A 26,387-nucleotide genomic window follows, 5' to 3' on the forward strand; every position below is an offset into this window, starting at 1 on the left:
CTGGAGAGAAGACAGCAGGAGCCGGATTGAATCTAGGGCAGCTGGCAGGGGTGGAGTGTTGATTAAGTGCACGTGGCTGCTGAGTATAAATCAGGCAGCCTGTGCCTTGAACAAACTGCTGGAAACAACATGTCAAATCTGCTTTGAGCTTTTGTCGGAGAGATTATGACTTTGGAATTTAGTCTTCTCACTCTTCACTTCTGTATTCCTGGTGAGACTGTTAAACCCAACTGTTTAGCAGTAAAATTGAAACTTGAGCTACTGGCTATTGTGTCATATATTTCTGGCCAGCATCTTCCGTCGAGTGAGCTCGTGACAGGAGCTGGGTTTTCGCATAATGTGTCCGAAGTATGATAGTTTGAGCCTGGTCATTTGTGCCTCGAGTGAAAATTCTGGATTGATTTGTTCTATGATCCATTTGTTTGTTTTCCTGATCCAATCCACTTCACCTCAATCCCAAGTCCCAGGCCTCAATCACAAAAATAACAGCCTCAAATCACAATGCTCATTCCCCAAACATTCCACCCTCCAAGCATTCTCCACCCTCCCTTTTACTTCTGCATTCCATGCTCCAAACAGTCCCCCCTATCCAGAGAAGTTTCAGACCAAAGTTCACCACAGTGCATTAGGAACTGGGGAGAAGTGTCACCAGACTTCCCAGATGCCCCTTCTTTCCCAGGAATAGCAGGGAAGGCTGGGAACAGCAGTGAAGTTCACATCTGTAAGGCCTGGACACTTGCATCTATTCAAGTCAGGGAGCATGGGACATGTACTTTTTAATGTCTTGAAGCCTTCGTATGGTTCATTCCTTCAGATCAGAAAGGTAAATTTTGGGGATGAAGGCACCAGCAGTGGAGAGGGCTGGCATTGAGCAAACTGATTACAAATCAGGCCCAAATTTCAGACAGGTTTTTACTATGCTCACATTGGGCTTGGTGTTTTCCAAACCAGGGGAGTTCATTTCTGAATATTCCCAGTTCTGAACTTTAGTACCATGACTAGTGATTGGTTTTAATCAACTGAAGCTTTAGTTCCAGGGGTCTCAGTCCAAAGCATTTTGCTGCCAAGACAATATGATGCTTCCCACCATCTGCAGATGGGTGCTCAGCATTTTCACACCATGCTTCCAAGGCAGTGGCAGCAGCATGTGAGCCCTCTCAGATTGTGCTACCAAGCAAGGCAATGGTGACAGGGCCATTCCTAGCTCAGGTCTTGGGAGAAAGGGGGAAAGAGCCACACCCTAGAGGATCGAGGAGTAGAAAATGAACAACATGCCCCAATGGAGTGAGGAAGGTTGGTGGCAGTATGGAGGCCCATGACAGCAGGATGTGTATTTGTGACAGCATTTGCTCCCCGCGCCCGTCTTTGTGCCTGTACCCAAGGCAACTGCCTTACCCTGTTTCACAGAAGGGCTGGAGGGCTTGTTTAATTAATAAAGGAAAATATTAATTTGTAAAACTCAAATAAGGATACAGTTGCTTTTTAAGTCAATGTTGGTTCTGAAGTGTTAAAGATGGCTTTTTCCTTTAACAATTCATGGTAAGCTTTGTTTATTTAGGTACATACTATTTTAACATTCTTCAGTACCTAAAAGGGTTATACTGCATGGTGATTTTGTTAATATACAAGTATATTTTAAAATGTAACAGAAAAGAGGGCAGCTGGATCAACTACAGTTCTTGAATCAGTGGACAGCCCTTAAAAAACTGCTTAAAATACTTTGAGATTTTGAGCCTCTTCTGCATCATTACATCATGTAAGAACAGCCCTGCTGGATCAGGCCCAAGGCCTATCTAGTCCAGCTCCTATTTCCCATAGTGGCCCACCAGATGCTTCTGAGAAGCCCATATGCAAGAGGTGAGGGTGTACCCTCTCTCCTGCTGTTGCTCCCCTGCAACTGGTATCTAGAGGCATCTTTCCTCTGAGGCTAGAGTTGACCTATAGCCATTGATAGACCTGTCCATGTATTTGTCTAAGCCCTCTTTTAAGCCATCCAAGCTAGTGGCCATCATCACATCCCGTGATGCTGTAGCCTTGCCTCATAAGGAAGGAACTCCAGGCCTCCAGTCATCTTGGTTGCCCTCTTTTGTACCCTTTCCAGTTCTACAATGACTTCCTTAAGATATGGTGATCAAAACTGTATGCAGCTGCACCACAGATTTGTATAAGGGCATAATAATATTAGCATTTTTATTTTCAATCCCTTCCTAATGATCCCTAGCATGGAATTTGCCTCTTTCACAGCTGCCAAACACGGAGTCAACACTTTCAACAAGCTGTCCACCACAACAAGCTGTCCACCAAAATCTCTCTCCTGGTCCATCACCGACAGCTCAGACCCCATCAGTGCGAAGTTGTTGTTGGTTGTTTTTGCTTCAATCTGCATCACTTTACACTTGCTTATACTGAACCACATTTGACATTTTTTTGCCCACTCACCCAGTTTGAAGAGATCCTTTGGAACTACTCACAATCTCTTTTGGATTTCATTGCCCTAAATAGTTTAGTGTCATCTGCAAATTTGGCCACTTCGTTGATTACCCCAACTTCTAGAGCATTTATGAACAAGTTAAAGAGCACTGGTCCCAATACAGATCCCTGGGGGACCACACTTCTTACTTCCTTTCATTGTGAAAACTGTCTATTCCTACCCTCTGTTTCTTGCCCTTCAACCATTTACCAATCAACAACTGAACCTTTGCCCTTATCCCATGACTGCAAAGTTTACTCAAGAGCCTTTGATGGGGAACTTTTGTCAAAAGCTTTTGGGGAGTCATTTCCAATTATTTCATTTTCAAAATGTCTCCACACTAATTGATTACTGGTACATCTAGCTCAGTACGCTCTACTCTGATTGTGTTTCTCCAAAATTTCAGGCAGATATTCCCCCATACCTGTCATTTGAGATCCTTTTATCTGGCAATGCCAGTGATTGAAACTGAAGCTCTATATACAGTATGCAAAGGATGCTCTACCAGTGACCTATGGTTTTTCCAGAAATTATCTAACATAGCACTCAACCCCACCCCCACATCCATGCAAGTATTGAGTAATCATACTTTTGAAGAGATGTTTCAGACTGTGCTTGTGTCACTTACTTGCTCCCCCTGTGGCCCTGGTGGTCCTGGATATCCCATGGGACCCTGCAGGTGTGAAAGAATTATGAATGTTGCAATGCATACTGAAAAGAAAAAAAGGAACCCCACCCCACACCCCACACAAGCACGATAGCCTTTTCCCCTTCAGCAAGGAGAATTTTGCCAAATCTACTGACAACAACATAGCTTAGATTCAGTAGCTGGAGTATGAAACGAAAAGACTACTGGCAGGAAAGTGGGATATACTCTTATCTCCATACACTTAATTGCTTGATATGCCACCATGCTGAAATGAAGCATAGGTTTGTGTTAAGTAACACAGAGATGAAAAAGGCTGTCAGCAACAATCTGCTTGCAATTATTCAAAGCTGGATTCATTCCAAGCAATTCCCTATTCCAAATCCTTTTCATAACATTCTGAGTCAGCCAGTTTGAATGCTGTAGGTATAAAGAAGGTTTTCACAGACAACTTCAAGAAGCTCTCTAGGAAAAGAGATTTATTAAAATAATTTTACACATGTAAAAGAAAACACCAAGGAACATTTTTCTTATTACAATGCAATATTCAAAAAACCAACTTATACAAAATCGGTTCTGGCTACTGAATCTCACAGTGACTCATTGGCTTCCAATCTCCTTGCTGCTTGGTTGGCTTGTTATCATATGGAAATTAAGTGTTGTCATGGGCAACTGAGCCCCCTTTGGCTGGGGAGAGGGAGAGGGGAGGAGACAACAAAAAAGGAGGAAATTTCAAATAGTATTCAAAGGGACTGGGAGGCCAAGAGAGCCTTTATACATCAGGAGAGGAGGAAGGAAGGTTTGGTTTTGTGGCTTTCTTTTCTTTGCCCTGAATATAATATGCTGTGCTACTGCTGCTATAACTATCTGGTTTTGCTGGATCTCAGATTGACAAAGGCAGAACTTGAGTGCCTTCCTTCCTTGAGTTGCAGTTTGTTTTGTTTGTTCACTAGTGTTGTGGTGAGAAATGGACAGTGTCAACTGTGTGTGTGTGTGTGTGTGTGTGTGTGTGTGTGTGTGTGTGAGAGAGAGAGAGAGAGAGAGAGAGAGAGAGAGAGAGAGAGAGAGAGAGAGAGAGAGAGGGTGATTGCTGTGATGAGCTCATTGTCTGGCCTTGAGACTAACTAACTTGTGCTTCACTCCTGGTCTGCTCTGCAATCTGAAGTGTTATACTCAGTCAAAATGTGGCTGAAGTTGCTGTAGTTAAGCTTATAGTTATGCTTGCTGCTAAGTAAGAGTGCTGCTGCGGCAGCTGCTGCAATGCTAGTCATAATTGTGTGTGAGAAAAAACTTGTCCCAGTGATGTTACTGCAGTGCAGGAACTGTGGCTGGCAGTAGATTCTGGGTGATTCCTTTTAGGCCATGCTTGGATTGTGTTATAAAGATATGAAATATACTGCCTGTTCTAGTTTAAAGGAAAATAATCTTAAGATGATGTACAGATGGCATTTAACTCCAAAGAAGTTGGCCTTAATCTACAAGAACATGTCAAATAACTGTTGGAAATGTAAAAAAGAAGAGGGTTCCTATATACATTTATGGTGGACTTGTAAAAAGTCTAAAGGCTATTGGGATTTAATTTATAATGAGCTTTAACCAGTGTTTAAAATGACCTTTCCCAAGAGCCCAGAAACAATACTATTAGGTATTAACAACAATGCTTTGCCGAGGAAATACTAGATCCTCTTTATGTATTTGACAGCAGCAGCAAGACTGACATTTGCACACAAATGGAAAGACAGTCATTGCCCGAGTAAAGGGGATTGAATACTTAAAGTATAAGAATTGGCAGAACTGGCAAAATTAACAGCATTATTAAAAATAAACTTGAAGTATTTAAAAGGGATTGGGACCCTCTTCTTGTTTATCTAAAAACACATTATAAAATGGAATTTTTATCAGGCCTTCGAGGGGTAACAACAAATGCTTAAAAAATGTCCCAGAGTTGATTTCTGTATGATTTATCAGGGGGGAGAATGATGGAATTACAGGAAAGATCTGGGTATTGTTACTGACACTTGTTCCAATGATGAGATGGAAGTCCTTATGTGCTCTTTTCCCTTTTCTTGTCTGTTTGTTTGTATGTTCTATTTGTGCTTTCCTTTTTGTGTTGTGGAAAAACTGAATAAAAATTATTTTTATTTCTTTAAAAAAGAAACGTGTGTTCTGTGTTGGGAGGGACAGGTTCCGTTTTACTGTGTGCTTCTGTTCTGCAGTGTTTTTCAAGGCAGGGTTGCAAAATGTGTGCACTTTGCTTGTTCCAGCCATAGAGAACAATGGGGAAATTCAAAACACTTATTGTTCCCATGGATAGCTCATAGGGACACTGAAGCGGATTGTGTGGTAGGGCATGATCGGTGCTACCTACCACACAACCCACAAAAGAAATTGGCAAAAAATTTAACAAATTTACAAAATTTAACAAATTTTTAATTAACAATTTTTTTAACCTTTTCCCCATAGGATCCTATGGGGGTTTGGGGGAAAGGTTATTTTTTTTAAATTGCCAACACCCATTTATTTTGTGGGTTGGGTGATAGGTAGCTCCCATCATGCCCTACTACCCAACTCACTTTGGAGTCCCTAGGAGCTACCCATGGGGAACAGTGGGGTGTTTTGAGTTTCCTCATTGTTGCCTATAGCCAAAACACTCAAAACATTTTGGGTTTGTTCTGTCAAAACAACCGGTCAGACCAACTGTTTCGACAAAATGTTTTGGCCATTTGCATTTCGTTTCAAGCTCAAAACAGAATGCAAAATCCTTTTCATGCACATCCCTATCAGTGTTTCCTCTAACAGAAAATCCCAGATGTTGTTGACTACAACTCCCAGCATCTTCAGCCAAAGCCCACTGCAGCTTAGGATTCTGAGAGCAGCAGTCAACAACATCTGGGATTTTCTCTTATAGGGAATACTGATCCCTATGAGAGAGAGCCCAAAAAACTGTCAGGTGCACAAATAAGCACAAAATCCTTGGCATTCCATTTGTATAGAAGGACTTTCCAAGTTGTCAGCAGAAAGACATGTTCATGCTTATTCATACCTAGATGTCAACAGATGTATTGAATATACAAACATAAACACACAGAAAATGAACAGGACATATGATTAGGCACAAGGTAAAGGAATTTTATTTATTTATTTATTTATTTATTTATTTATTTATTTGATTTATATACCGCCCTTCCAAAATGGCTCAAGGCGGAATATCATTTTGAATGTGGATATTGAGGAAAAGGCATTCACAATAACTGCCATTTCTAGACATTACTGTTTAAATTATGCACTTGAAAGTATGTGGACAATGGCTACTGAAATATCAGAAGTAGGAGAGGTGGCTGAATAGACTGTTGGAGCTGGACCTTCAGCTTCCTGACCACCCCTAGGGCTAGCAACACCATAAAGGTCTGCAAAAAGTTAATATCAAACAAGGTGGTGAATGCGTTTTTTTCTAAATTCTCCTAATCTTTTCACACTGTGACATTCAGATTTTTTGGTCACTGAATTTATTATTTATTTACTTATTTATTCGATGTCTATACCGCCATTCCAAAAATGGCTATGGGCGGTTTACATTAAAACAAAACAAAACAGTTAAAAACAGAGACTATAAAACACCATAAAACAACTGACAATTAAAACAATTTGGATAAGCTTGTATCCTTACATTTCTTTTCTCTGAAGTTAGAACTCTTTCCTCTGGAGGAAGAAAATCTTAGGATACAAACCTAAGATTCTTCTGCAATCTGGAAAGGTTCCAAAACCTTTCTTCTGGAGAAAGAAAATCTTAAAATAAAAGTCTTAGGATTTTTATTAGGTTCTTTAAAAATTGTTGGTGAAAGCCCAAACATTGAAGGTCCATTGCTCTTGGAACAATTTATTTTCTGATGGAATAATAGAATAATAGAATAGAATTAAACTGCAGTGTAACAAAATTTAAGTCAGAAAGTTCTAGCTATCATTTACGTCACCTTGTATGAGGAGTGGTTTTCTTATTTGCTGTAATTTCTTAAAATGTAAACTCATAAAATTAAAATTATTAAAAAAAATTCATATGCAAACTAAGCAAAAATGTAAAGTATAAAAAATACATCATAAGCAAACTAAACCAAACTATGCAACACCTGGCATTTTAAGTATCTCTCTTTTCAAGTTCCTCCTTGATCTCTTCTACAGAGTCCTGTTTAACTGGCCAGATGTTTGTTCTAATATATTATTCTTGCTCTGTCCAGATTCTCAAAGGTGATCCTTTACTTTAACTATTTATAGCTTCTCTATCAACTTCACAATGCCTGGACAGATTTGAACCGAATTTGGTACTGTTGTAGGGATGCATAGTGACACCACAATGGCGTAGTTTGTGATGTCATCCACCCCAATTCAAGATGGCTGACGCATGAGTATTTGGGGCACTAGTGGGCTAACTTGTGGACTGCTTAACTGATTTGAACCAAATTTGGTACAGTTGCGGTGAGTAACACATAGGGGCATCTCAATGGTGTAGTCTGTGATGATGTCATCCACACCAATTCAAAATGGCAGACATGGGAATGTCTGAGGTGCAAGTGGGTTAACTTGTGAACCACCTAACCGATTTGATCCAAATTTGGTATACCTGTAGGGTCACATAGGGAAATCTCAATGGTATAGTTTGTAATGATATAATCCACCCCAATTCAAGATAATGGATGTGTTCATGTTTAAGGTAGAAGTTGGTAATTATCAATTAAGGTTATAGTAAGTAGTGAGTAATCTGAAAGTAGGTAGATTAGTTCTTTTTAGACTTGTAAAAGAATATTCTCTAATACATTTAGTAGAATGGGTAGCATGATTCTCCAAAATATTCTCTCCTCTGCTAAATAATGCGGGGAAATATTCTTTTACAAGTCTAGTTCTTATCAGAACTTCTTATATAAGTTCCAGAGAAGGTCTTCCACTGGGGTTGTAGAAAATTGCAAAGCACAACTTTGCACAGTTCTGTGCAAACTTCTTAAGTATGCACAACTTCTCTCATTTTGCTAGCACACAACACTAGTCTGGATGCCAGCTCCTGTTGTGCTATCCTCATTGCACTTGCATAAACAAGTGCAATAAGATACTGTGCAACTTTGAGCATCCATGCAACTATGCAACTATCTTGCATTTGTTCAACTCTGCTTGTTGCACTAGTATCAAATTAGTTTGGATGTCAGCCAATGTAAAAAGCAGGGTTTTAAAGAATAATTTGTTGTCATGCATCAAATAATTTTCATAATTTTCTTGCATCACTTGAATTTAAAATGGAAAATGAATTCCAATATTTATTTACAAACACATCAGTAGTTCACTAAAAGTTTCCCTGCGCATGGAATATATTTTTAGATCAGATTAGCAACTTCCATCAGATTTCCATCCCAGGAAGTGGTCTCAAGGAACTTTGCACATGTTAAAGCAGGAAGAGGAAGGGGCAGGATGATGTGGTACCTAGTTACATCGCAGGCACATTTGTGAATGTGTTACTCTGAAGTCCAGAGTGGTGGCTCAGCAACATATTGGCACATAAAATGCACAATCAATGCATGATATGATGAAGATCATCCAGGGGGTCTTATATCCATGTGGCAATGTGTCTCAAGGGATGCTCAAGGGCAACTGGTTCAGGAGGGGAGAAGGTGAGAACCCTGGGAGTGTGGGGTTCACAGGCGACACCTAAGGGGCAGATTCCCAGAGTAGTGGCTGTAGAGCATCCATGTCCACCTGAAGCACACCCAGGGCAATTGCCCATTACAAGCTGCCAGAATGCTCAGCCAACCAGGAGGTTGCTCCACCTACAAGAAAACAGGTGGGCAGAGGAATTGTTCAATGGCGACTAAGGAGGAAGAGTGGTTCTTCAAACTTCTGAGGGAGATCGGGATTAGCTTTCATGAACATGAAAAGATGGTGGCTGACTGGAAGGAGGCAGTCCTTTTGAAGACAACAGGAAGATGTGACCCAGATGAAAGGAAAGGAGGAACCTACTCAGGTGTGAAGGAATATTCTGTATGGGTCTTTGTGTGGAAAGCTAACCCCCAAAGAAGATGACGCCCTAATCTGAAACGTGTGAGGTAACCTTGGACCCTGTTAGATGCAATAAAGGAAAGTTGTGTTTAAAAGCATTTGACATGTCCCAAGTTCTCTTGCTGCTGCATGTTCCAAGAAAATCATCCCAGTCCCTTGGATGTGGAGCTACCCCCTTGGAATGACTCTGACATCAAAATCCAGGACAATCTTCCTGGGCATTTGTGCCAAAGAAGACAACTCCTCAAGTACCTTTGAAAAGGTATTTTAAAATAAAAGGCAAGAGTAGTGTTTCATGAGACTGCTACACAGTGATTTCAGCAGTTTCTATTGTCATCAGCACTTTTAAGCTGCACTTCAAATAACTCAAGAATAAGAACATATTTCCTACATCACCACTGAACCAACCATATTTTATCCATCTTCTCATCATCCTTCACAAATTAATCCCTGCAGCTTTTACAGAGAAGTATTTATCAAAATGTGACTCTTTACATGAAATTGCATCATTTAAGAATTATATTAAATTTGATTGTATAAAAAAACCCTACTTCATTTAAGTTAATAGAAGCATATGTCAAAATTTTGATTTATGTGGCCTATGTACTGTATTTCCAGAAACAACAAAAATATGTAAGGGTGCCCTGGAACCATTATTTGTAACATGCACATCTCCTATCACGTTCTCATTCAGTTGTCATCATGCTTATCATCTATTTAACCAAGGCAGGAAAAGTCAGGTTGTTTACCTGTAACAGTAGTTCTTGTAATGGTCCATTGTCCTTCACACTAAGGACGTCTGTGCCTGAATAGACAAACCCCAGAGAACTTTCTAGAGCTGTTAGAGCCTTGAGCAGTAGCTCCACCCCCTGTAGTGACACAACCCTCCTCAGATGTTAACTCCCTCAGTCCCTGACTGCCGCAATCAACCTACAACCAGGTAAGAGACCACTACAGCGGGGTGGAGGAAGGGAATTATGAACGATATCTGAGCAATAACTGAAATAAAGGAGCAAGGAAGGAACAGAACAAGGACAGGTTGAAACAAGAAAGATTGAACAATTATAAGCACGAGGAACACTGTCTGCGGTAGGCAATGTTGCTGACAGTACCATCTCAGGAACAGCATTTGCTTGATATAGGGTTCGAGATAACTGGCAGCCAATCAGGCTGTCTTCACTCAGCATTCCTATTCCCTCTCCCACGAGATCTTACGCCTGCTTGTCTCCCACTGAGCCTTTCTCTTGAGACGTCTTCTTGACACAGGTGAAATTTCAGCTTCCTCCTGATCAGTCTCCTCAGCCCTCATCTCTGCTAGCTGTTCAGATTCCCCTGTTTGCTGCCATTCCGCCTCAGCTTCAGAGTCTGTTCTCACAGCCAAATCCTCCTGCTGTGCTTCTGAGCCTGCTCTCCCAACCAAATCCTCCCGCTCCTCCTCTGACTCTTCTGACTCAGAGGTCTGGGTCATGACAAAGCGGTTGATGTGCAAGCCCTTCTCATGCGCGTTCCAAGTTCCTGCTATGCTGTGGCTGGCACAATGGGTGCCCCAACCGGAACTGGAAGTATCTGTTTTCATTGATGTTGTGGCTGGTGGCTGCATAAAGGGTCTGCCCTCGAGTAGGTTTGTTTGCACACTAGCAAAAAGAGTTGTGGATGGTGTCTGGCAGAGTCAGAGTGGTGTCCCAGCAGTCTTTGGGAGGGCAGAAAACTGACAGGAACCAGTGCAGCAAGGGGCAGATTTGGAGGTGCACCAGAAGCAGAATTCCAGTGGTCGAAGCCATGGATCCCAACATTTTCTGTATGGATTTTGCTGGGTGTCAGTTGGAAGCCAGGATCTTGGGTGCCATGCCTCTGATGTCTGCTATTCTCCATGAGGGCAGGGAGGCAAGCATCTCCTGGGAATCGAGAATAGTACCTATGATCTCTATGGATCTTGTGGGCGACAGCTTTGATTTCCCCCAGTTTACACATAGTCCTAAATGGTCTAGAAGGATTAAGGTAGCTTGAGTATGATTATTTAATTTCTCTTTGGTCTGTGCCACCACCAACCAGCCGCCCAAGTACAGAAATAGGCGAATGGCTATTGAGAGAGGTGTGCTACCACTGACATGCACTTGGTGAAAACTCTTGGTGCCATGGAAAGACCAAAGTGTAGCACCTTGTATTGGTTGACTTAGTTCCCAATGCAAAAGCGGAAGCATTTCCTGTGCTGTGGTCAGATCAAAATGTGGAAATAAGCATCCCATAAGTCTATAGCTGTGAACCAGTTGTTGTGTAATAGGAGTTGCAGAATTTGAACGAGGGTAGTCATACGGAAATGCTGTGAGTGGATAAGTTGGTTGAGGCAGTAGAGATCTACAATGGGTCTCAGGCCACCATCTCTCTTCAGGAGCATGAAGAGTACTTCATGTGTAAAACCCTGTTGCTGTATTGGTACGGACTCGTTGGATTGCGTCCTTCTGAAGCAAGGAGCTCACCTCCTGTCGTAGGGTTGGGGTGAACTGAGTACAATGCATTCCCGAAAAAGATGGCATGGGGTGGAATTCTATAGCATATCCTAAACATATGATGGTCAATACCCACTGATCCATGGTGATATCCTGCCAAGCATTTGCAAATGACAGTATGTTACAAGCTGAGCTTATTCTGCCCGCTCCCAGAAGCCTCCCTGGTTGTAACTGCATCTCCAGGCTCGGAGATTGCAATTTGCTATGCTCAGGATCTACACCGCAATGTGAGTTCCCAGTCTATGTTATACATAGGGACAAGTCACTTAGTTTGCAGTGGACTGGTCACCCCTAGATTTGACTACAAGCCCCACAAATTGGAAAGGGAATTAACTTCACACTCTCTATGAGGGGTGCCCAGCTAAGCAGACTCCCCATTGTCTCCCCATTTGAGCTAAATTCCCTACATTCGCCCAAACTAAGGGGTGCAGGCATAGGCGGAACTGGGGGGGTAGGCAGGGCATGCGCCCTAGGCGCCACTGAGGTGGGGGCGCTATGCCAGTTCCTGCCACCCCCACCCCATTGCCCACCTGCCCAGCCCCAGGGTCCCTCAGCCACTTGCCTCCAGCTCCGGCCTAGGATAGGCGAGGCCTAGGATCGGAGCAGCCTGCAAACTGCAGAGCTCTTCTCTCCCTGCCTCTCAGATGATCGGCGGGTGGGCGGGGCTTCCAGAGAGGCCTCCGAGTAGGCCTCCCTGAAGCCTGAACTCGGCAGGCCCCAGCAACCCTCCCTGAAGCAGACCAGACCATCCAGCACAGCTTTTGCAAGGTAGGCTGTGAATTCCTTCTTGTGGATCTGCATGGGATCTGCTTGCCATAGGGCTTTGATATGGGTGGTGAGGCAAGACTGAGAAGTCTCTGAATATTTAATTTAAAACAGACTGAAAAATGTGCTGGCTTTAAAAACAAAAACTATCTAAGGCCTATAAGTGGCTTGTTTCATGTCAGAAAATTACAAAAACTTCTGGAACAAATATTTATTTATTTATTTATTCTTTCATTCATTTATAAATGCACTTATGTTCAAGTTGTTTCGCAACCCAGAAGGTCTGAGTGAGAACTGTGAAGCATGTGTTGTGCTTTTATTTTATTTTATTTTTCTTGTGTGTGAACTGCTCTCCAATAACTTGCAGGGACTTCAGGGTAAATCTGGCCAACATGTGAATGCAGCACCTCCATTCCAGAGGAGATGTGTGTTAAAGGGCTTTAAAAGCCTCCTGTGAAAAACCTCCTGGAATCAAACTTTACTGAATTTGTTCAGAATTCTGAGAAAACAAACATAGGCTCACCCTGCATGGTTGAAAGTCTCCTTTGCTGATCTGCAGCGAGGGGTCCATTTTAATAATTAGCATTGCTAGTGTGTTCTAGGCATTAAAAGTAGCACAAATATATAGTACTCAATGTATATCACTATATACTGTGAAGTGTGCATGTGTGTATTCAGTGAAATGTATTTCCAGGCAGCATACTTATTTTGAAATATCAGACTTAAATCCTTGGGGGCCTGGGATGTGTGGAGGCTCTGGACTTTGAGGGGCTGGAGGCCCATTTTAAAATCTCATCTTGGCCCATTCCAACCTTGCTATGTCCCTGGCGGTCACTACACATGGGTTTCTGCACAACACCTGCACAGAAGAAACTTCCATGTAGAAAATGTGTCTCTTGTAAATTGACCCTGAATTTTCCATCCATGACTGAGATATTTGAGAGTTAGAGTCAATAATAAAAGAACAGCACACTGCTTGTGACAGGAAGGGGCAAATTACAATGATTTCTTAGTCTGGCAGGGGCTAGTTTTGGCTCTGGCAGAACTTGGCTGTCTGCTCCTGTTGCAAATTCCTCTGTCTAATGTGGCAAACTAATGTATCCTCCTCCCTCTTGGTGTCAAAGTAAGCACTAGTGTGGTGAATGCACATATACCCCATCATGAGCCAACAGTCATCATAAGACAAAGGCTGGCAGGAATCATTCACTGGTTTATAGACACACACACCACCACCACCACCACCACCACCTTCCCCTGTTTTGCTAGTGGCTATTTGAGCAGGTGATCCTCTAGGACAAAGTCATGTTTTTTAAAGAATGAGATGAGACAGAGAAAATGACACTTGGAATTCTCACATAACTCCTGACTGTTGTTCTAAGTCTTTTACAGAGATGGCTCATGTTTTCAGGTTTTGATCAACAACCATGTCTAGATGGTACAGTGTTCCTTTTAACAGGGATTTCCAGATATTGTTGACTACAAGTCCCATCATTCCTGTTTGGACAGGGGCGCAATTTCAGTGCTTGCCCTAGGCGCTATTTTCCCTAGTTACGCCTCTGGGTGCAGGCCAATCAACCTTGAGGCAGTTTCATTAAACAAGTAGTCTGGAGGCGGACGGAGTGTCAGGCTCTTTTGTTGTAGGATGGTTTGGTCCTTGGAGCAGTTTTGCTGGTAGGAGCTGATGGCTTACGAAAGGAACCATAAGCCTGGTACTTGTTCTTCTGCTGTTTGTTGCAATGGAAAGCCTGGAAATTAGCCCTTTGGCTTGTCTGCTGTGCCCATGGCCAGGATTTATATGGTTTCTACTGGAAGGATTGGATTCCCATTTTGCAGTTATTTTGAGCACATGAATTCTTTCTAGGGTGTCATCTGTTTTCTTCCCAAACAGATTCTCTCCATCAAAGGGAAGGTCGTCAATCCGGAGCTCCAGGCCGAGTAAGGTGGATGATGACAAAGAGCTACCAGCTGAAGCCATGGTTTGAGATCCACAGTCAGCCTCACCTCTTGCCAAATGTAGCTGGGTTTTTTGTGGGTTTTTTTTTCAGCTTTTAGGTCCTCAGACAAAACAGTAATGGCTGCTTCCTTTTGATCAGGAGCGAGCTGTTGCAAGAAAGGCTCAGGTTTCTCAAATATGAAGTGTGCATAAGAACATAAGGACAGCCCTGCTGGATCAGGCCCAAGGCCCATCTAGCCATCCAGGTTGTTGGCTGTCACCACATCTTGTGGCAGAGAATTCCACACATTGATTATGCATTGTGTGAAAAAGTACTTCCGTTTGATAGTCCTAGAGTTCCTGGAAATCCATTTCATGGGATGACCCCTGGTTCTAGTGTTATGTGAGAGGGAGAAGAATTTCTCTCTATCTACTTTCTCCACACCATGCATGTATAGCGTTCCATACAACCTTGGTAATTTGCTACGCAGAGTTGGAGGCTTCCAGTGGCATATATGCATTTCCCGAAGGTGTCTAATTTCTTTCCATCGGAGTCAGAGGGGGCTGAAAACAGCTTTTGTTTTGCACCATGCTGTGATGACTACTACAATGGAATTTGGCTTAAGGTGTAAGAATAAGTAGAGTACATCTGTCTGATGGACTCTGTATAAATTCTCTAATTTTTTAAGATGGAGGCTGAATGGATGCTGCTTTGGACCATGTAGCCTTAATTACCTCCATGACTGTAGGCAGGAGTGGTAGGGACACTGGGACAAGTGCAGAAGGCTTTATTAAACCAAAAACTGGGTCACTGGTTTCATGCTTCAATTGTTGGGTTTCTAAAGCCAGAGCAGATGCCATACGCTGAATGTGCTGAGTAAGGTCTATAGTCCTCAGAGGATTGCTCCTTATCTCCATCAATAGGATACTCCGGCGCAGGTGATTCTGGTGCAGCATCAGTGTCCTTATTACTAGACGAGGTAGCGTACTCATCTGAGTCAGAATCTGAGCCTGTCTTGTGTGTAAGGGGAGTAGGTTTGCCAGGTATGGCTTAGCTTGTTGCTGGGTTGCTGCTGGAACTTGGGTCTTAGTGCTTTTTTCTTAGGATCTGAGCTTTTAGGCATGACCTAGAACAGAAATGTGACTCATGTTTCCTTGAGATGTCATATGCTCCCACTTCCCCTGTCTTAGGCTCCAGTAGCACCTTCCCTGAGGGAGTTCTGGGCTCCATTAACACATATTTCTGGATCCAAGTCTCTCCTTGGTGTCCCAGGTTGAGACAGTAGCCAGAGGTGCCTTCTATCAGCTTTGGCTGATACGCCAGCTGTGTCCGTTTTTTGAGTTAGATGACCTCAAAACAGTGGTACATCTGCTGGTAACCTCCAGACTGGATTACTGCAATGTGCTCTATGTGGGGCTGCCCTTGTACGTAGTCCGGAAACTACAGTTGGTCCAGAATGAGGCAGCCAGGCTGGTCTCTGGGTCATCTAGGAGAGACCATATAACTCCCGTATTGAAGGAGTTACACTGGCTGCCGATACGTTTCTGGGCAAAATACAAGGTGTTGGTCATAACCTATAAAGCCCTAAACAGCTTGGGCCCTGGGTTTTTAAGAGAGCGGCTTCTTCGTAATGAATCCTGCCACCCACTGAGATCATCAGGAAAGGTCCGTCTGCATTTGCCACCGGCTCGTCTGGTGGCTACTCAGGGACGGGCCTTCTCCGTTGCTGCCCCAAGGCTTTGGAATGCGCTCCCTAGTGTAATAAGAGCCTCCCCATCTCCGACATCCTTTAAAAAGTCATTAAAGATGCATTTCTTCACCCAGGCTTTTAGCTGATATTGTTTTGATTGTTTTTAATGTTGTTTTTAGAATATTGTTTTAAAATTTTTAAATTGTGTTTTACATTTCTTGCTTTTAAATCTTTGTTTTGTTTTGCTTTTGTTTTAAATTAATGTTTTACTTTTTAATCTTGTTGTAAACCACCCAGAGACATAAGTTTTGGGTGGTGTAAAAATATGATTGATAAAATAAATAAATAAATAAATAAATAAATAAATAAATAAATATTTAAAGGGAGGTCTGCTATAATCACACTCTGGGTAATCAAAAAAGTAAGGCTGGTGCCATCTAGGGGAATGAAACAGCCTCTCTCTAGACCAGCGCTTGTATGACCACTTCCTGCTAGCCAGCTGTTCCCATTCACGGTACCACGCAGCATATTCAGATTCTGTACTGGAGCTATCCTCGTTGGGATTCAAATAAGGGTTACCTCCCTCAAAGCCAGATCTCTGGTCTTGAAGCTCTTCCTCTGATTCCTGCTCTTCTGGCAGCGGGGAGATGGTGGTTGGTTTTGGCGACTCCATTTATTTCTTTTCGTGATGCTTCTTCGCGCCTGCCTCCTCAGAGGCAGCTGGCCTTTTGTGCACCTTCAAACCTGACATGGATGGCCTCGGGTTCCGGGTTTCTGCTCTCTGCATTGAGGTTGCTGAGCCCTCCCTGGGCATTGTCAGCGGCAGGGAGTCCTACATTGGGCGGGGGGGGGGGGAGGGAGGGACAGGGAGTTCTCCGGAGGAAGACATCCCACAGCTAGTATGGTGCTGGCAGGATGAATCCAAGGCAGAAGGTCCTCTATTGTTGCTATCCTGGCAGTTGGAAGAAGACAGAGGGAGGTAACATCTGAAGAGGGTTGTGTCACTACAGGGGTGGGGCTACTGCTCAAAACTCTAACAGCTCTAGAAGGTTCCTCAGGATTTGTGTACACAGGTACAGACATCCTTAGTGTAGAGGACAATAGGACCACTACCAAGAACTTGGAGCAGGGTCTCTTCTAGATAAACAATCCACAGTTTGGATGATGGGTATGAGAGCGTTGAGTACTTCCAGCCATGGGTATATATCCCCTCCTAAGCATTTGAGGAGCTCTCCCCCGCATTTTACTGAACTCCCTAGCCACCAAACCTAATCACCCATATCTTCAGTTTCCCCATCCTCCCAAAGTATCATTCTTTCACCCCAAAAAAGTAAGTGAGGAGTTGTTCCTCAAGCTTTCCTTCTGTTTGCACTGCTGCTTCTAGCTGACTGGAGGCTACACAAATTTATTTTCATTAATTGAATTGATACACAGAAGGACGTGGGCTGTGTAAGAGTCAGTATGTAAGAGAGAAAGGCTACTGAAGAAGAAAGAACTATGGAAGGAAAAGAGATGCTCCATCCAAGCCGAGACTGAACATGTCCTGTGATCCTGTCATGCATAGGGAAAGGATAAATAAGCATAACACTCTGGGACATTCAGAATATAACACAGAACTTCTAAAAATACCACTTCCAAATGTACATTGCAGACTACCATACAACTTTCTAGTGTAAAAACAGAAAGTATCTAAATCAATCATATGTGTCCCATCCAGAATATAGGGAAAAGGAAAATACTTATTTTTCTTGGTCTGTTTTAGGCAGACCAAAGATAGTGTTTCAGCTGCTATTAGCTAAAGAACAACTAAGCCCAACAGAGCTAATGATGCTTCAAACACCACGAGGCTCTTCTCACAATCAGTGAGAAGAGCCTGGAGTGGGTTAGCGGGGAGAGCAGGCTTAGCCCGCTCTCCCCGCGCATGAGCAGGCAGTCTGCTCCCAGCGGCCGAAGTGGCCACCCACATGACTGCCGGCTCCATTACGGAGCCGGCGGGGGCTGGGAGGATCGGGGCCTGCATGACCCCTGGAAGCTCCAGCATGCCCTGCATGAGTGCATGCCCTGCTTTTTAGCCTCCCGGTCGGGGGTCTACTCGAGAGTTGCCATAATGCTGAGCCACGCCGTGGCAACACATGAGCACAAAGTCAGGAAGGGGCTCCGCTAACCCCGGCTAAGGGAAGGGGCAATTAAGCAGGTTACCTGCTTGTAAACCAATGGGCTTGCTTGCGAGCCTGGTGGTTTACACGAGCAGAAAAAATCGGGCTAGACCAGATTTTTGCTGGTCATGAGAATAGCCCCCATGTGTCGTTTGGTATGGATACTCTTGCAATTTGAGGTTTGATAACCAATTATTTTTAAAGGGTGCTTTAAAACTTGAGAGCTACAGCAGACACTGAATGCTTAGGCTCTGATCCAAAGCTCTGTTTGCCAACAAGCAATATTCAGTGTTGGGGGTAGCTCTGTCCCTGCATCCTCATTGGAGCCCTTTATTCTATTTATTTACTTTTATATTTGAATCCGTTCTTCCTCCAAGGAACCCAGAGCAGTGTACATGGTTTTGTTTATCCTCACAATATTTACCCTCACAACCCTGTGAGGTAGGCTAGACCAAGACATTGTGACTGTTCAGTGTTGCCCAGTGAATTTCATGTCTGAAAAGCAATTTGAAGTCCTGGTTCTAGTCCAACACTCTTAACCACTATACAACGCTGGCTCTGAAGAAGCCATTGGACACCCCGAAACACTTTGTGCATGTAAGAATCAAGCTTTCTATCTTTGCAAACTTCAGCAATGGCCTTAAAAGTTAATATATGAAATTTAACAGATCCTTACCTTTTCACCTTTGATGCCCACTAGGCCTGGCAAACCTATTAGTCCTGTATCACCCTGTAAATTCAGTAGACAATAATCATTGTAATCAGTAACAATATTGGGGAGGAAAAATAATAGAATGCATATTGTTGGAAAGTATGACAAAGTCATCTTGTCTCCCTCTCTGTCGAATGACATGACCATTTAGTTACAATCGCCTCACCTTAGCCAGCTCAACCTAGACCACACTGTCCTGCATGCAATCTGGCTCATGGACAATAACTCCAGATCTCCTGAAACTGCCAATGAAGGCCAAATAACTTTTGCAAAAATAGCAGATTTCCCATATGTATGTGGAAGTAGTAGCAGCCATAACACTGTTAAGAATTTGAGTATATGTATGTGATGGCTTTCTCTATTAGTACAACTCTGCTACAAGTAAATTCTTGGAATCTAGGTTTATAGCATCTCTAGGGTGATCAGTTTTCTCACTGGGCACAGTCATCCCTTGCCAATCCCAGTTTTCCCAACCATGCTTTGGAGTATCTATGACTGGGAAATTGCTATTGGTCTCATCAACTGCGACTTACGTATACACAATTCTAGTGGGATTTTGTTTGCGAGAGGCGCAATATTTTGTGGGTGAGAGAGGCAGGAAAGAGCAGAGGAGTTGTGAAGACATTGAGGAATGTTGTCAAAAGGTGAAGGAATAAGAGAGATACACAGAGGAGAGAAAGGGAGGAAGAAGAGCAGAGGAAAGAGAGAGAGAGAAGAACAGTGGGTGGGTGGGGAGATACAGTACTTTATATGTTGGGAGCTTTAATGGCTGCTGTACTTTTACTGCTGTGTTTATACTGTGTGCTGCTGGGAGGAGCCTGCATATGCTGGGGCTGAAATGGGGGCCGTGTTTTCACTTCTGTGTTGCTTTGCTGTGAGATGAAAAGGGAGAGAAAGGTAGTGTGTTCCATGCAGCAGACTCAAGGATATTTTCTTTTTAGGGAGAGGGGGGAGCAGTGGTGAGAAAGAAAGAGCTCAGAAAATGGGTCCAAAGTGTGCAGGCAAGGGAAAGGAAGGTTTTGTGGCCAAGCGGTCAAGGAATGTCATGTTCCTGGGAGGACAAAATCAAAGTCCTGGACTCCCTAGAGGAGGGCCAAAGCAACAGCGTGGTTGAAAGGTTGTTTGGGGTCAACAAATCAACCATCCGCAGCATCAAGAAGAATTAGGCTTCCATCAGAGGCAGTGTTGCCTGTGTTCTGGAGAATGAACACGAAGCCCCGGTAACAAGCACCATCTTCATGTCCTGGTTCAATGACTACTTTGTGCATAAGAGAGAAGAAATTGGCTTTCAAGGCGCTGCTGCTGTTGGACAATGCCCCAGGGCATCCTCTGGACCTGCTGCTTGCGGTGTTCATGACTCCAAACACCAAGTTGCTCATCCAGCTTCTGGACCAAGGCATCATCCAGGCCTTCAAAAGCTACTACACCAGAAGCAACTTCAAGCACATTGTTGGATAGCAACCCTCACCCGACCCTGAAGGAAGACTGGAAGGGCTACAACTACACCCATGCCTTGACCATTATCAAGAAGGCAATGGACGAGATCTGGAGCAGCGTCCTGAATTATTATTATTTATTATTATTATTATTAACATTTCTATCCCGCTCTTCCTCCAAGGAGCCCAGAGCAGTGTACTACATACTTAAATTTTCTCCTTACAACAACCCTGTGAAGTAGTTTAGGCTGAGAGAGAGGTGACTGGCCCAGAATCACCCAGCAAGTATCATGGCTGAATACGGATCTGAACTCGGGTCTCCCCGGTCCTAGTCCAGCACTCTAACCACTACACCACGCTGGCTCTTGGAGGCAATGGAAGGAGGCCGTGAAAGACAACACTTCTGTGTCAGTTATGGAGGAAGAGGTTGGGAGGATAGTGGCTTGGCAGCGAGGGCTTGGAGGACATCCAGCTGGCTGAATTTGCTGAGCCCCTGGAGTCACACGCTTGAGTTGCTCACCGAGAAAGACCTGAAGACCCTGATCAAATCCTCCAGTGAACAGGAAGAAGCTGGTGAAGAAGAGGAAGACTGCAGGGGCACAGCAAAGGTAACCCTGGAAAAGATCAACAGGTTCCTCAAACATGCCTCAGAGCCAGCAGATGAGGCAGTGGACATGGACTCCTTTATGCAGCGTGGCTGACATTCAGGCAAAACTGAATGGTTTGGCCCTATGCAGCGGTCCAAAAAGACCCCAGGAAGAAGATGGCACAGCCAACCCTCCTGAACTTTTTCAAGAGAGCGCAGCCTGGCACTCCAGAGCAGCCTGGCACTTAGGGGAGCAGCTGTGAATTGCCTGCAACAGAGCAGAAGATACATCTTCATCATCACAGGAGTGGGGGAGGGTGCCCTCACTTCTCCATAAAAATCCCTGAGCAACCCCACCTACAGCTTTCTTCTCTAATTGCATCCTACCCCACCACATCCCTCCTACCCCTCAGCAACATGACTATCTTTTATGGCTGTCAGTTAGGAAAAGCTTCTCATTAAGGTTTCTTGCGTTTTGTAGGGTTTTTTATGATTTTAAAGTGTATTTGAGTGATTTGAGGGTGGTTTCAAAAATTTTCAAGACATTCAACCTGTTCATACCTCTTGTTGACCCTTGCTGACCTTTGGTGATTTTAAGTGCATTTGAGTGAGGGGGAGGGGTTCAGAAAGTTTCCAGGGGCTCAATCTACTCATTTCTTTTTTGATAACTTTTTCTTGGTAACTTTTGCTGATTCTTGGTGATTCCTGGTGATATTTAGGGAGTTTTGGTGATTTTTGGCATTTTCCCCTTTGTTTTTTAGGTAATTTTGTGGTCATGGTTCTCCTAATCCCCTGTTTTCCATTGGTTTCAGTGCCTCATCAACCACGAATTTGCCAAACGAGGGATGACTGTACTAATCTAGGGTATTCACTGTACTGCACAAAGAAATCCAAATGGAAAATGAACCATTTTAAAAGATCCAAAATGAAATAAGTTCTACAACCTACAAAGTCTGCCACAACCATATCCCCCCATTCCTGGATCTCTGGTACTCACAGGAACCTTATATGGATTTTAACATGATTAAGTAAATCCAGCACCCTCTTCTGAACACAGCAATTCACAATTTAAGGATTAATGAGATAATTCAGTTGGGGCTTCAGGTAAAAAATATGTGCATGTCTGCTTTTGATATTATTAACACAATTTGGAATTTGGTCCTAATTTTGATGTGTAGGTATGCTATTTAATAATAAAATATTCATAAATCTACAAGTCACCATTTCCCTTGTATATGCAATCTCCAATGGTTTTAAACTTAAAACACTCAAGAGAGACCAAAACATAATCAATCATCAACAAAAAAAATTTAAAAATTGGCAAGACTTCTCAACATTAGTGCAACAGATGGTTCTCAAATCACTAAACCAGCTACCTTTTCTCCACTTTTTGCTTGTCCAGGGGAGAATCCTGGATCACCTTTAGGGCCCTGTGGTAGAGAAATTAAATAAGTGTAAACAAGACAGACATTTGATTGCCATAATTAATGCAGAGAGAAGAATAGGGTATTCAGAGGGTATGCAGAGGGAGGAATAGGGTAGGGAAAGACTGGGATATACAGGTGAAACTCGGAAAATTAGAATATCGTGCAAAAGTCCTTTAATTTCAGTAATGCAAATTAAAAGGTGAAACTGATATATGAGACAGACGCATTACATGCAAAGCGAAGATAAGTCAAGCCTTAATTTGTTATAATTGTGATGATCATGGCGTACAGCTCATGAAAACCCCAAATCCACAATCCCAGAAAATTAGAATATTACATGGAACCAAGAAGACAAGGATTGTAGAATAGAACAATATCGGACCTCTGAAAAGTATACAGTGTACTGTGCTTGATTGGCCAGCAAACCCACCTGACCTGACCCCATAGAGAATCTATGGGGCATTGCCAAGAGAAGGATGAGAGACATGAGACCAAACAATGCAGAAGAGCTGAAGGCCGCTAATGAAGCATCCTGGTCTTCCATAACACCTCATCAGTGCCACAGGCTGATAGCATCCATGCCACGCCGCATTGAGGCAGTAATTGCTGCAAAAGGGGCCCAAACCAAGTACTGAATACATATGCATGCTTATACTTTTCAGAGGTCCAATATTGTTCTATTCTATAATCCTTGTCTTCTTGGTTCCATGTAATATTCTAATTTTCTGGGATTGTGGATTTGAGGTTTTCATGAGCTGTACGCCATGATCATCACAATTATAACAAATTAAGGCTTGACTTATCTCGCTTTGCATGTAATGCGTCTGTCTCATATATCAGTTTCACCTTTTAATTTGCATTACTTAAATTAATGGACTTTTGCACGATATTCTAATTTTCCGAGTTTCACCTGTATTTCTTCAGTAAAGTATAAAGGAAGCCAACAGTCAAGTAAACCATTGCCTACCAAAGGTCATGCCACAATATATCAGTGTCATTCACTTTGCACATGCATCTGTCATGACAGAACCTCCAGTTGTTAATTCAGTGTTGTGTGCATGATGCTTGGTTCTAGACATATAACAGCACCTCAAAGAATTTGCTCCTGGAGTTTTCAAGTAACTTGCTTCAATATAACACAGGGCTATCTTTCAGTGCTGTATAAAATTAAATCATGTTACCAGGAATCACCTGAAACATGTTTCAACACGGTTGTTGCTTTAGCAAACATACACACATAAGAACAGCCCTGCTGGATCAGGCCCAAGGCCTATCTAATCCAGCATTGTGTTTGCCACAGTGGCTCACCAGATGCCTCTGAGAAGCCCACAGGCAAGAAGTAAGGGCACGCCCTCTCTCCTGCTGTTGTTCCTCTGCAACTGGTATTCAGAGGCTGGAGGTGGCCTAGGTTCTGTCATAGCTCTAAAATGGCTAAGGAATGAGGGGTCTCCACACACAGTAGTACCTGTGCATTTGGAAGACACAAACTGGGATGCCATAGGCTAAATACAGTCTGCTTTGCCAATCTTGCCTCCATTCATAAACATTCAAATCCTGGTTGAGAAAAACCAGACTTGATAGATTTTTGTCATTCATAAAGGTTTTTTTTAAAAAACTCCCAAAATAGCTAGTAATAGTGCCAAAATTAAAGGAGAGGGAAGATTCAGAAAGAATACAAGAATCTGCTTGCTGCAGTCTCCTGCTGCTTTCTAAGAAAGGCAGAATGCCAATTTGTGTTTTCCCTTCAGCCAACTGAGATTACACTGGAAGCAGCAAGTAAATGGCAGGAGGTGGGACATAGCTCCGTGTAGCTGCTGTTTGCTCTAGATTAGCCTGCTTACTGCTGAGACAGGCAGACCTAACTCAGGGAAGCTCTCTCTACAGTTCTTACACCCTTGATATTTCAGCCTAGAAATATCTTTATAATTTGCAGGTTCCAATAATGGAGGCGGTTCAAATGACTACTGACTAAAGGCATAATGAGAAGATAAAAGGTTTAAGTGTTACTTTTAATTGTATAATTGCAATAATAGCTGTTATTTTGCAATTGTACAAGTAAGGAGAATTCTTAAACAGGTGTTAATGCTCAGTCTTAAACTAGTGTAAATAATTATCTTACATGATGGTGGCCAGGAACAACGCCAACATCTCATGTAAACCTATGTACTTCTAGGTTATATATTAACCCAATGGTTAATTTCTAAAAAGCAAGAGTAAGAAAGAGAGAGCAGCACCAAAAAGTACCAAAAGAAACAGTAACAAAGCTTCAGAAACAAATAGTGGTAACTCCCTAAGAACAATAAACTGAGAGTTGTAGCTCTCAAGAACAAGGTATCTGACACAAGGGATATTCCTTAATAGCATTTAAAGATTTGTGTGTGCGCGTGCCCCTAAAGAAGACATATACCAAAATACATTCAACATTTTGGTGTTTCTCAATAAACCTCGCTGCTTATGAACTGTTTTTGAAGCTTTACTTCTTTTTTTGTCAATTTTCTGAAGAGAAACATGCATAGCTCAAATCTACCTAAAACAATGCTCCCTCTCACCTGGAAGCCCCATTCTAGATTTGCAAGGGATGTACTGTATTTTTCAGGAGTGAGAAAAATGTCTTTCAATCCCCAGAGAAGCTCTATCATTTATATATTCAAAGGCTGAGTCTGGGTGGCAGGTATTTACACTACACCTTCAGTTCAAGAATTTTATATTAAAGGAAACATTTGTAAACTCGACACAACTGCTATATACATATAGGTGCGATATATATACCAAGTTAGCAATCTGTAATGTCTGAGAACATGAGGAAGGCTACAAACTCACAGAAAACCTTCTGCTCTTAGGCCAATTTCCAAACACACAGAAAATGAAGCCAAGCTGGATAGTACTGAAAGTACTATCCAGCTACTGAGTTGCTATAATTTGCATCTATCTACTCAGGCCAGAGTTTCGCAGTTTCTGCCATGAGTTGGGTGGGATTTCTTGATAAAAGTGGGCAGGTCTTCATAGCTCTAAAATGGCTAAAGAAGGAGGGGTCTCCACACAGAGTAGTACCTGTGCATTTGGAAGACACAAACCAGGATGCCACAGGCTAAAAACAGTCTGCTTTGCCTCTCTTGCCTCCATTCATAAACATTCAAATCCTGGTTGAGAAAACCCAGACTTGATAGATTTTGTCATTCATAAATGCCCCTGACACAGGCTGGCATAATTTTTAAAAAGGTCCATTCATACCAATAGAATATCATACCAATAGGATATCAGTGGTTGTACTAACTTAAGATAAGCAGATTCTCTCTCCAACATTTTGCAAAGCGACCACCTGCACAGACTACCACTCAGTGGCCATGTTGCAACATTTGCTATATACTAGCGCCAGACTAGACAAGATGCTAAATGTGTCTTCATCTATTTAGTGGCTTACATTTACTCCCATGTAGCAGCCGCACAGGGCTATAATTTGGATTAGGACTGTGTAATGGAGGTAGGGAGATGTTTGACTCTCCACACTGTTTCCCCCTAAAGAAGTCTCTCTGTGACTATTTAACATGAAGTACCATTGTAGGAAACAGGACATTCAGGGTTAAATAGTCATCGAGGATGGGGGCAACATGTAGGCTATGTCTCAGTGAATGAATGGGAGTTAAGTTATGACTAGCTTGTCTCATTGATTTCCATGATGCTTAGTCATAACTAACTAGTCTGGATGCTGCCCAATGTGTTTAACGTCATGTCTAGGTTGGTCCTCTGAATATATAAAACAAATTATTATCCAGTGAGTTGTTTTGTGTTAAGACACCCAGGGGCAATTTGGGCTATGTGTAAATATACTAACAGTGAAGCAGGAGTTGGAAGTCCTTAACACTTTGCACCCATACAAAAGAACAGAACAGAACAGAACAGAAAAGGAAAAAAAAAAAAACAAGTTGTGTTTCAGAGCTACAAAGAATTACTGCTTTCTGGATTTTTTTTTAAAAAAGCAATTGAAAACCAGTTTGTTCAGAATCTTAATGATTTCCCAGTTG

The 26,387-nt window shown here is 42.7% G+C and overlaps 1 protein-coding gene across 10 annotated transcripts in view; it reads right to left on the minus strand.

Annotated features, from left to right (window-relative positions):
- The window catches only part of COL24A1 (collagen type XXIV alpha 1 chain), a 369,353-nt gene that overhangs the window by 244,107 nt on the left and 98,859 nt on the right, over positions 1-26,387 (minus strand). For all 10 annotated transcript variants that reach the window (XR_008306099.1, XR_008306100.1, XM_053245268.1 and 7 more), the window contains 3 exons: positions 22,315-22,368; positions 18,881-18,934; positions 3,099-3,143 (listed from right to left, as the gene is read on the minus strand). Coding sequence is in view for 8 of the 10 variants with exons in the window: in XM_053245268.1 (XP_053101243.1) it covers positions 3,099-3,143; positions 18,881-18,934; positions 22,315-22,368 (153 nt within the window). In the remaining 2 variants the exon portion in view is untranslated. The remainder of the gene's footprint in view (positions 1-3,098; positions 3,144-18,880; positions 18,935-22,314; positions 22,369-26,387) is intronic.

Source organism: Hemicordylus capensis, chromosome 4, assembly GCF_027244095.1.
Source record: "Hemicordylus capensis ecotype Gifberg chromosome 4, rHemCap1.1.pri, whole genome shotgun sequence".
NCBI lineage: Eukaryota > Metazoa > Chordata > Lepidosauria > Squamata > Cordylidae > Hemicordylus > Hemicordylus capensis.